This window comes from Callithrix jacchus, chromosome 14, assembly GCF_049354715.1.
Source record: "Callithrix jacchus isolate 240 chromosome 14, calJac240_pri, whole genome shotgun sequence".
In the NCBI taxonomy this organism is placed as follows: Eukaryota; Metazoa; Chordata; class Mammalia; order Primates; family Cebidae; genus Callithrix; species Callithrix jacchus.
The window spans coordinates 64,754,539-64,767,030 of NC_133515.1; the positions used below are offsets into that span (position 1 = coordinate 64,754,539).

Consider the following 12,492-nt stretch of genomic DNA (forward strand, 5'->3'; position numbering starts at 1 on the left):
GAGTGCAATGGTGCAATCTCGCCTCACCGCAACCTCTGCCTCCTGGGTTCAGGCAATTCTCCTGCCTCAGCCTCCTGAGTACCTGGGATTACAGGCACGCGCTACCATGCCCAGCTAATTTTTTGTATTTTTAGTAGAGACGGGGTTTCACCATGTTGACCAGGATGGTCTCGATCTCTTGACCTCATGATCCACCCGCCTCAGCCTCCCACAGTGCTGGGATTACAGGCTTGAGCCACTGTCCTGTTAATTTTTTTTTCAAGGAACCTTGCCTAGTGATAAATATTTTATAGTGAAACTATTAGATTCAGTCATGAAAGCCACACTTGAGAGCTCTCTCTTCCAGAGCAGCAGTGCATAGAGAAAAGTACAAGAACTAGTGTCCATCAGTTAACCAAAGACACCATATTTCAGCCAACACCGTACTCGACCCATTAATTGTTGCTATTAATGCGGTCTAAATATCAGTCATAACAGTTACACAGTAGGCTAACTAATGTTATATAATACTCATGTCATTGTTTGAGACAATATAGATGTACAACAGGATACACTATTGGTTTTAGAAATAAAGTTTCAATTAAAATTTTAGAATAAAACAAGGGTTTGTGAGGATCACATACTGACAATGAACATCCTATTTTACAATTGGAACTTGCTCTTTTCTTTACAAAGCACATTTGCCTTTATAGTATAGTTTTCTGTAAACCTCTCCATTAGAATATATTAGTGTTCAGGAAAGCTGTTTACCATAGGAATAAAGTCTTGGAATGCTATTATTAGCAGGGATATAATATTACATACTGGATTTATTCATGCTTTCCTCATATATTTTTATCACATAGTTATACAATTAGGCTATACTTTTAAAAGTGACAGCAAGTGCATATACAGAAAATTCCACCATTAATGATGTTGAAAAATAAAAGGTTTTCTATAAGTGAGAAAAAAATAACAAAAATACATCTGTGTTTCTCTAAATTCCAGTCAACCAAATGCGCTCTCTTTGTAATATCCGTGAGTTTTAAATCAGTTGGTCTACCCTCCTACCAGGCATTACAAACATTCTTTTTACCCTCAACCTGATTACATATTTCTTACATCCTACAAAATATTCATGTTCAAATATAGAACATGATGGATTAAGTTTTAGAGCCTTTATTTCTTGAACTCTATTCAAATCATTTTCTCCCTAAAAGTATAGAGACCTAAATTTTAGTAGACATTCTAAACAAGAAGTGATGCTTACCATGTGCATGTACAGGCTAGTCTGAATTAGGGAAGATCAGCATAGCACTTTCACCTGTGGGTGGTTAAATGCACAGTTAGAGAAACTCATCGAAATGGACTGTTATGTAAACCTAATGCTTCTGCTTGAACACACTCTTTTTCAGCAGGTTGTCTCTTTTCTCAAAAAGGTTATAAACAACAGGAAAGGATACTAAAGAATAGAACTGATTAATGTGATATATTTGAGTTTCTTTCTACCACTCTCTCAACAGCAAGTCACAGAGAGGCAGCTCCAAACACAGTGAATTAAATTAAAATGACACAGCTTTGGCTAGAAAACTGTGCAGTTAATTCAGCCTCCAAAGTGAAATTTGATTTCTTTTCCCTAAACTTGAGCTACTTCCTGATTTTTCATACTGTGATGATGATTTTTTCCAAGCCGTTTATTGATTTGAGGTCTTTTATTCTCAAGATTGTTGCTGGTTTTTAATTTCTGAAGGAAAAATATATATGAAAATCAAGAGTGTATTTCATGATACAAGGAAAATTATATTAAAAAGTAAAACATAGTTTTAAAAAAGGTCACATTTGTAGTTATTCTTTTTCTACTGTAGGAGGGCTATAGGAAGTACCATTGTATGACATCTTTTGTTATTTTAGAAATTGTGTTTTGCGGAAGGTAACACTGAGAACATTCTCACTTTCTGGCTGCTGTAGGGTTGTTCCGAAAGAAAATAGGTCAGCTTTTAAAACAAAGCCTTGCTCGTATTGCCCAAATAATTTCGTCTGCATGAAACACTGCCCACTGAGTCACACAGTTGTAGCCATGAATCTTTTTAAGAAGCAGTTTTTAAAGTTTATATTTGATATATGCCTTTGAAGAGGTCAGAGTTTGAACCTAGACAGGAAAAGATGGTACTTAGTTGAACAAAATACCATATAGTTACTGTAATTTGATACAAATTCTAACATGAGCCCTCAAGAATAATTCATATGTACAAGTTTCAGTTTAATATCTATATTTATAAATATAGTACAAAACATTCAATTGGTGTAACATGAAATATTGAAGAAAATGTTGATAATAATACTGAAAGTTTTAATATTTACAATGTGGTCCCCTTCTAGGTATTTTTCATGTACTAATTTAATCCTTGTAACAATAGATACTATTATGCTATCCATTTTTTTTAGAAGAAAATTAAGGCACAGAACTGTTTTTAAATGTTTTGAGCAGGAATTCTCAACTTTGGCATTATTGACATTTTAGGTTAGATTATTCTTTGTTGTTTTCAAGCTGTCATGTGTATCTTATAATATTTAGGCATGGTGTGGTAGCTCATTCCTATAATCCCAGTACTTCAGGAGGCCGAGGTAGGAGTACTGCTTGAGGCCAAGAGTTCTAGATCAGCCTGGGTAACATGGTGAGACTGAGTTGAGACCCTGTCTCTACAAAAGAAAAAAAAGAGGAGGAGGAGGAAAAAGAATGTTTAGCAGTCAACAGTAGACATCAATAGTAGCAAGACCTCCCAATTCCAATTGCCCTCCAGGTGGAGGACGGAAAGGGGCAGTATTACTGCTGATGTGATAGCCATTGGTTTAAAGAATTTATTTACATTTATTTACATCCTCCTCCCTCTAACAAGAATAAAACACCAATAGGAACAACAAAACTATATTGGTTTCATCAACATATTTTAAATTCCTCAAAGAAAATGAGGAATTTTCCTGTATCCTTGAAATTAATTTGAAATTGAGAATAAAAGTAGCTTTCCACTAGATGTTGGTGACAGGAAAAGAGCTGATTATCTGCTCTGGAGCAAACTGGAGCAATTGACTGGCAAGACGACATAATCCAATAACTCATCATTATCAAGTCTGTTTGGATATTATCCAGCAAGATGTAGTCACGCCAAAAGGAGAACGGGTCTTTGCCTTTAAAGCTTTCTTTTAAAAAAGGTACCTACATGATTATTATGCCAATCGCTAACAGTTTTCACTGACATTAAGAGTTACACAGAGGTCTCTGTTCTGTTCCATTGATCTATATATCAGAGTTGGTACCAGTACCATGCATGCTGTTTTGGTTACTGTAGTCTTGTAGTATAGTTTGAAGTCAGCTAGCATCATGCCTCCAGTTTTGTTCTTTTTGCATAGGATTGTCTTGGCTACATGGGCTCTTTTTTGGTTCCATATGAAATTCAAAGTAGTTTCATTTTCTAATTCTGAGAAGACCATCTGATCTTTGACAAACCAGACAAAGACAAGCAAAGAGGAAAGGATTCCCTATTTAATAAATGTTGTTGGGAAAAAATGGTTAGCCATGTGCAGAAAACTGAAACTGGACCCTTTCCTTATACCTTATACAAAAACTAACTCAAGATGGATTAAAGACTGGAACATAAAACCTGAAAACATAAAATCCCTAGAAGAAAACATAGGCAATACCATTCAGGACATAGGAATGGGCAAAGACTTCATGAATAAAACACCAAAAGCAATGGCAACAAAAGCCAAAATTGACAAATGGGATCTACTTAAACTAAAGAGCTTCTTCACAGTAAAAGAAACTATCATCAGAATGAACAGGCAACCTACAGAATGGGGGAAAATTTTTGCAATCGATCCATCTGACAAAGGGCTAATATCCAGAATCTACAAGGAACTTAACAAGAAAAAAAACAACCCCCTCAAAAAGTGGGTGAAGGCTATGAACAGACACTTCTCAAAAGAGGGCATTTATGCAGCCAACAAACATATGAAAAAACAGCTTATTATCACTGGTCATTAGAGAAATGCAAATCAAAACCGCAATGAGGTACCATCTCATGTCAATTAGAATGGCGAACATTAAAAAGTCAGGAAACAACACATGCTGGAGAGGATATGGAGAAACTGGAATGCTCTTACACTGTTGGTGGGAATATAAATTAGTTCAACCATTGTGGAAGACAGTGTGGTAATTCTTCAAAGATCTAGAACCAGAAATACCTTTGATCCAGCAATCCCATTTCTGGGTATATACCCAAAGTATTATCAATCATTCTACTATAAAAACACAGGTATATGCAAATTTATTGCAGCACTCCACTCTCACAATAGAAAGACTTGGAACCAACCCAAATGCCCATCAATGATAGACTGGATAAAGAAAATGTGGTACATATATACCATGGAATACTATGCAGCCATAAAAAATGATGAGTTCATGTCCCCTGCAGGGACATGGTTGAAGCTGGAAACAATTCTTAGCAAACTAACACAGGAACAGAAAACCAGACACCACAGGTTTTCACTCATAAGTGGGAGTTGAACAATGAGTGCACAGGGACACAGTGAGGGGAACATGACATATTGGGGCCTATCATCAGGTAGAGGTCTAAGGGAGAGATAGCATTAGTAGAAATACGTAACGTAGATGATGGGTTGATGGGTGCAGCAAACCACCATGGCACGTGTATACCTATGTAACAAACCTGCACGTTCCGCACATGTATCCCAGAACTCCAAGTATAATTAAAAAAAGAAAAACCCACACATTATGAAATACCAGGAATGAAAGGGGAGTTAGCACTACAAATGCCACAAACATAGAAGAATAAAAAGTGAGAATATTATGAATAACTGTCAATAAATTCAATAATTAAAAAAAATTACACTTCCAGGAAAACCAGTATTTTGAGTTTCCCTTTCTAAAACAGGAGCAGCAAAATGCATGAATTTAGAAAGGCTCCCAATTGTCTCAGAAGAATTAAGAGCAGAATAACGTGAAACTACCTCAAATACTATTGAAAGGTTTCTGTTTATTTAAAGTTATATTGTGAAGCATTAGCATCTGAACAAATTCTTTGTTCTTAAAGACACTTGAAAGATTTTTAAGATTAATACTTTCTGTAAAAGTGCATTGCCTCTTGCCACAACTTTCATAAAACTTAGTTATACTTTAGTCTGAGACAATATTAAAGGTGCTCCTTTAATATTAAGTGCTCATATCCTATTTCTGCTTTTTCTTTGAAGACCTATATTATTTTAATTCCACTTTTAAATGTTGCAGTTCTGAGTACTGTTTGAACAAGTCTAATCTCTTTAGTCCTTAGTAGATATAATGAAGATATTTTTATTTGTTTACCTTGGGTTCTCTGTTTTGCCTTAGTAGTACCCAACTCTGATGTAAGCCTTACAAATTCCATGCAATATGTATACTGAATTTACTGCAGCTTGCAAGTGGCGATAAAGAACAACCTTTAGTGCTTGTCATTGTGCTGATGATGTGACTAACTGCTAGGATTTACACGCTCTGCTTTTTATTACAGTGATACTTACCTTTTTTGCTATAAATGCAATAAAGCAACTAGAATGTCACAAAGAAAACTGTCACCTCTTCTCCTCCCCCACTTCGAATACACTTTTCATTTATTATGAAACCATAATGATGAGGGACAATGGGAAAACAATACCTGCTATCTGAACGTTATAAAAATGAGCTTCAAGTGTGACGTCTTAATGAAAATGAAAAAGTGTCATAAATGGATTATATTTCCTTGCCTTTTACCAGTGAAAGATCTAATTCTTTACTTAATCTGTATTCCCTATAATAACAAGCTATATCTCAAAGATTCATCAAATTCTATGTAGTCGTGAATGTAAAAGGTTATGGCTATTCTGCTTTTAGGAAACCAAGCACAAGGACTACATAAAGCTCACTGATGCATACATTGTAGCACTCCAGGCTGTAATAAATTTCAAATCATCTGTTTCTGCCAGGTTGTTTTAAACCTCTGTGTGATACTGTGTACAGCTTCTATCTGCATTTGAGTGGTTAGGTATCTACAAGTTGGCTGTCACCATTTCTACATCCTCATGTAAACTAAGGTGTAATCAAGTTTTCATCAATAGGCAGATACTTCTATGAAAGATCTAAAATGTAAGTTCTGTGTCGTTAGAAAGGGAAATACGGAATTTGGTTTCTAATAAACAAATTGTGTTTCACTTAGCAGTGAGACAAAGATTAGAGAATCGGTTAGGAGTCTTTAAATTAATCTACTGAATGTGATTCTTTTGCAGACCACAGACGACATCCTCGTGGCCTCAGCAGAGTGTCCCAGCGATGATGAGGACATTGACCCCTGTGAGCCGAGCTCAGGTGGGTTAGGTTAGTCGACTTTTTTTCTTACTTCCTTGGCTTTACTGTAAATCTTTGTTGCATGTTATATTCCTTAGAAGGGCCTTACATTTATGTCTAGAAGGTTACCCTACTATACAATGGCTTATTGTAAAATGAGGACCCTTGCTTTTTACATAGATAAATTTTTCCACAGTTTTTGAAAAAAATTAAAAACACACCAAGATTATGTATTTCAGAAAAAGCAGTGGGCACAGCACACAGAGCTGCTACCTCATTGATCACTTTCCATTAGCTCACAACATAATTTTTGTGTCTAACAGTATAATGGGCTTTCCCTTGGGTCACTCACGGTAAAATCATAAAGCCAAAAAATTGCAGCGCATTGTGCAAAATTATTTGACCTTTCTATGACAAAAAGCCCCCACCACTCACTCTGCCAGCAAATTACCTTAAGTAATATATTTCTGAGTTTTGGAAGTGAGAGCATTATGGCAGTAGTAAAACAAACAGTAGGCAGAGCCCTTGATATATTTAATAGAGAAATATTTTAGTCTTGCCCTGTTTCCCTAAAATTCAAGCTGAAGCATTTTACTTCTTCATGATGTTTGCATCTTCTGATGTGACTAACACATAAATTCTATTACCATACAGCCCTTATACCATTAAGTGGTGGCTGTGGACCTTCAAACATGAATGAATCATAGCCTAGATTCATCGTAGCCTAAATACTCATAATCTCAAGTGTTAGGCTCATTTCCATTAGGTACTTTTTTTTTTTTAGAAAGTAGTGTTTAAATTCAATAATATTCTTCACTGGTCATGGTGGTTCACTCCTGTAATCCCAGCACTTTGGGAAGATGAGGCAGGCAGATCACTTTGAGGTCAGGAGTTTGAGACCAGCCTGGCCAACACGGCGAATCCTGTCTTTACCAAAAGTACAAAAATTAGCCATGGGTAGTGATTTGCCCCTGTAATCCCAGCTACTCAGGAGGGTGAGGCAGAATTGCTTGAACCTGGGAGGCAGGGGTTGCAGTCAACTGAGATTACACCACTGCTCTTTAGCCTAGGCAATAGAGTGAGGCTTTATCTCAAAATAATAATATCCTCTCATTTGCATTAACAAAATCAGTGAGGTGGATATGGACTAACCACTCTCTGCCAGTGGTGTCACCTCTATTGACGTCAGCTAGAATCCCAGGAGAATTTCATGTCACAAGAAAGTAACTAATTTGCATTCTTGTGAAGAGTACCACTTTAGAGTAAATCTGCTCTTTAGAGTAAACTGGGATGTGTATTGTGCATCTTGGTTTGAGTATCGCTTCCCCACTGATTGTAACTACTGACTCTAGCACGTAGAGAGCAGCTGCTGAAGCCCAGGGAATAAGAAGAGCTCAGCAGTCACCTCGCAACAGGAGAGGGCACGGGAGTCCAGGCTGGATATGCTCTGGTCCTCTTTCCTCTAGGCTCCACAGTGCCAATCAGGACCCTCAGCCCCCAGAAACATCTGTCATTCACCACCGGCTCTCTCACAATCATCCATTCAATTCCCCCAGCTCACTGACCTCTGCAATCATTCCCTCTTGGTTGTCATGAAAGATACAGTCACATCATGGCACTACCCTAGGCCCCTTTGCTAAGATCTCGCCTTTGTTTTCATTGGGAGGCTTAATCTCTCTGTTAGTTAGCAACCGTACAAGAAAGTCATTGCTATTACTTTTCTGTCATTATATCAGTCCCATCTCTCTGGCTTTCTTACCCTCAAATTTCCCCATTTCTTCTGTGCTCACATGCCCAACATTCCTAGTGTTCATCTTTTGCACCAGGACATTCCTTTTTCTATCTCATTTTCTCTGAGATCCTCTAGCATGGATTTTGTTTTCCCAGTTAGTGTTTTTTTGAGGGTAGTCAATTTTTTCAGTATTTAACACACTATTAATATAGCGATGAAAACTGTTGAAGTTCTTCATAATTATAGCACTTGCTGAATCCCTCTTTTACTGCCTATGTATGGGCTATCATATTCTTCTTGCAGAATTTCTACCTTGAATACCTAGTGAATCATGGTAACTAATTACACTTAAAATTGTCACTTTTTCTTTTCTTCTTGAGCTCAGCTGAATGATCCAGTTCTTCGAGCCATTGCTTACAGGTCTGATTAACCATTCCCCATAGACTAGTTTACTGTCCTTTGCTGTGGTGACACTAGACTTAAGAACAAGGTAGTGGAGGAAGAAGATAGAGGAAAGGAGAGAAAATGGGGGGGTGAACCATTTTGTCATCGTCTTCTCGATGTTGTTCACCTGACTTTGTCTGCTTTGTTAAATATAACACAATGACACAATGGAAAGTGATAACAGCTTATTAACAGCCATACTGCAGGGAATCTTTCTGCCTTCATTTTCTTTACCACACTATCACTATCTGAGAGAATCATGTTTACTTATCTATTTGTTATTCATTCATTAATGTGTAGCTTGAATCTCCCCACAAGAAGGTTAACTCCACGGAGCAGAAAGCCTATTTGTCTTGCTGCCTGCATGGACTTGTTCCGTAAATTTCAATTCTTTTCTACTGCACCGAAGTCTGTTGCTGAAAACGCAAAACACACCAGCTACTGACTCTATCTACTGACAGCTTCTTTAACGCTCTTGTACCAAGCCTGGTTTAGTTTTTGTCCTCTCCTTCAGTGTCTCCTTCCTCACTCCTTAGTTTTCAATTCATCAGTTCCTGCTAAAACAAGAACTTCAGATTCTTTTGTGTTAATGGGATCATTCACTGTAAAACTGTCCTGTGATCTATCTCCCCTGGTCTTGATAATGTATGCCAAGCTTGTTTCTCTGTCAGTTTCTAAAGTTAAATCTCTTTCTACATTTGCTTTTTCTGTCCAACTCTTTATTTTTTTTTTTCATGCCTGTCTTTAATGCTTCCTATGGAGGTGGGTCTTTTTGCAGAAATTATTTCTATTTATGTGACAGCTTCTAATAAATTTCTTAATTTATACGATGCTTTTCTATTTTGCAACTTTTTTCTTGGAAGACAGGTTGTGTTTTTCTTTTCGTTTTTGTTTTGAATCCTGTTTAAATCTGAAGAATGTTTCATTATAGTCTGCTCCTCCTGCAGGTCATGGTTTCCTAATGTACTGGTTTTCTTACATCTCTCTTTCCTGCTTGCAATTCATCTTGAATGCAAACATAAAATAATATAGACAATAATTGTAGCTGCTGCTGTTATTAGACATTGGATAATTGTAGCTGTTGCTATTAGATGTTAGAAATATCTTGATAAAAATTATTTAGCATATTAGCAGGCTATATTTTGGGATACTGGCTTTTTATAAAACTAACATATTAAGGTAAATATTCTGAAACAGATACATCTTCTATGCACATTTGCTAGTCCTTGAGCTAGTGAAAGCAAATCTTTGTAAGGAGATGCAAAGTTATGTTTATATGTGTGTTGCCATCTCTTCTGGGTACCTCATTCTTCCTAAGTATTTACTTAAGATTTCTAATCATTCTGACCCCCCCACCTTCAAAAAAATGGCTTTTTCTCTGAAAATGTCCCATGTTCCTTACTTTGGTACCTTCCTAAAGCTATTAATGGAACAAACAGGAAACATTTAGCATCTTCTTGATCCCTTTTTATCAAATGTTTAATAAATTAGGATTACCTTGTGGTTCCACTCAGAACCCTTAATGAACAGAGAAGTTATATATTTGGTGGGTTGTCACCTTCATCAGTGATCAAGTATTGAGTGTCACTATACACCCACTGCTTTGCTAAACTCTGGGAGCAAAAATATAAAGTTTTTACATTCAGTTCTATATTAATTAATATATTGAAGGCATTTATTGCAATGTCTGGCATAAAGTAGAACATAAATGGTGGTTTTTCCACCGATTCATTTATACAAAAAGAATATTCCAAACAACTTTCCCTTTTACATAATGCTGTTACTTTTCCTGGCTGAAAATGGTGGGCAACTGATGAAACTACTCAGGCATTCTGATAGGGACTGTACATGTTAAAACTAGATCAGGATCAACCTCCTGGGTGGGAACACATGGAACTCATTTATACTTGATTACAGCCACAGTGTCCTGCACGGTTAGTACTAGATGATAACTTCACATTCCTATAGTCAGTTTTAGAATACAAAAGGAGGGCTTCAGAATGCAAAGTATTGGCTATACGATCACAGAGGGCTAATTGAACCCCAGTTCTTAGTGGACAGGTAGAAATCTGAAACAGCTATTACTAACAAGCTTACATGCCACTGTTGGCCTAAAGTGCCCAGCTTAAGAAGCCTAGACATGTGAGAGATAGATAACCCTTTTTCACAAATTTTCTCAGAAAAACAATTGCACCTTCTGTGATTTTTTTCTGAGCCTAGATATGTATTGTTGGAGTTAATATATGAACAATATGTTGTAGAAAAATGTTTTGCTCAAAATAAGTGGTATAGCTGGGTGTGGTAGCTGGGTAATCCCAGCACATTGGGAGGCCAAGGCAGGCGGATCACCTGAGGTCAGGAGTTCAAGACCAGCCCTGCCAACATGTTGCCAACCCATTGCTACTAAAAATACAAAAAATTAGCTGGGCATGGTCAAGGGTACCTGTAATCCCCATCTACTCAGGAGGCTAAGGCAAGAGAATCGCTTGAACCTGGGAGGCAGAGGTTGCAGTGAGCCTAGATTGTGCAATTGCACTCCAGCCTGGGCAACAAGAGCAAAACTCCATCTAAAAAAAAAGTGTTATCTGAGTGTTTGCTGTTATTACTATTTGTTATTATTTATGTATATATATAAACACACACACATATTTTCCAAGACTTTTTTTTTCACATGAATATAAGTTTTTGTAAATCATGTCTTTGAAATTTTACATTTTAGATCCATTTAGTAAATTGACAAAATGCAACACTGCAAAATCACTTAAGTTCCAAGAAGGCCTTTAATCATGTCAGTAGCTCTTAGTTTGGGGGCCCTCTTCCAAATAGAACCCTTTCTTAAAATAAAGAAGTTTGAAAAAGGTGAGTTTTATGTTGATATTCAAGATCTTAAATGAAGATAATGACCCTCTTTGCTATAGGAGTTCCCTGATAAATAACTGTAATTTATCATTTGTTACAAAGAGAACTGGACCTGCTTTGTTTTCTGGGGTTCATGTTTGGGAAGGACAGTTTCCTCTTAGATTTACAGTGCTAAGAATATTCTGTCAATTCTCTGAGTGGTAAGGGGAGATGGGTAGCTAATGATATAATAGGCTACTTTCAAATCAATTAAACTTTTGTCAACCTTGGAAAAGCAAAGTTCCATTGAATAATAAAATATCTTGTTAGTCATAGGGGAAGAAAAGGATCACCCATTTTTGTGGCATCTCTTTTGAGGTCATCAGTACAACCACTCAAAAGACAATTGTTGGTTGCCTACTATATAAGCAGTGATAAATAGCAATAATAAGTAGTATTTGGTGAAGATTTATTCTGTGCTCATCATTGTTTTTAGTCCTCTACAAACATTATTTTATTTCATTATTTTATGAAACCATGAAGCATGGTCATAGCTAAGGAGATTCAGAGAGATTAAGTTATGTCATGTAATATGAGACAGGCAGCTAGTGTTTTCTCTACTTTAGAAAAGATGGGCTTTTAGTTTCTTAGAATGCAGATGGTTTTTCCTCTAAAATTCAGACAACTCACAAATATAGAATTGATTTTTTTAAGTGCATTTAAATAATTCCATGTCATAAATTTCAATTTGATGGCAAAATTTCCTTACATGCATTACTATTCATTAAGCTAAATTTGTTGCAATTACCATGCAATTTTGAGTGGTTTTTCAGTGTGCTATTTTGAGAAAAGATCAAGGGATTTCTATTGAATTGATACCATTAACCACATTAGGAATAAAGATATGTATCTTGAACAAGGTGCATCTTTTCATTAAGTAATCACAAACATTTAAAGGACTATCTTGCTAGATATTTTTAGAACTTGATTAGAAAATAATTTTGTTCTGCATTTAAATGTGTGTTATTTATTATGTAATTATTCAAAAGTGACTTTAATTAGCCCATAATAGCCAACACTTTGCAGTAAAATGAAGGATTTTGAGCTGCAGCCAGAAATACAGTAG

The 12,492-nt window shown here is 36.4% G+C and overlaps 1 protein-coding gene across 49 annotated transcripts in view; it reads left to right on the forward strand.

The window, feature by feature from the left end:
- NRXN1 (neurexin 1) overlaps nucleotides 1–12,492 on the forward strand; it is a 1,160,645-nt gene that overhangs the window by 1,122,464 nt on the left and 25,689 nt on the right. For 31 of the 49 annotated variants that reach the window (XM_078349361.1, XM_078349383.1, XM_078349368.1 and 28 more), the window contains one exon: nucleotides 6,295–6,382. In XM_078349361.1, the coding sequence (XP_078205487.1) occupies nucleotides 6,295–6,382 (88 nt within the window). The remainder of the gene's footprint in view (nucleotides 1–6,294; nucleotides 6,383–12,492) is intronic. The other 18 variants (XM_078349363.1, XM_078349384.1, XM_078349370.1 and 15 more) reach the window with 1 other exon arrangement.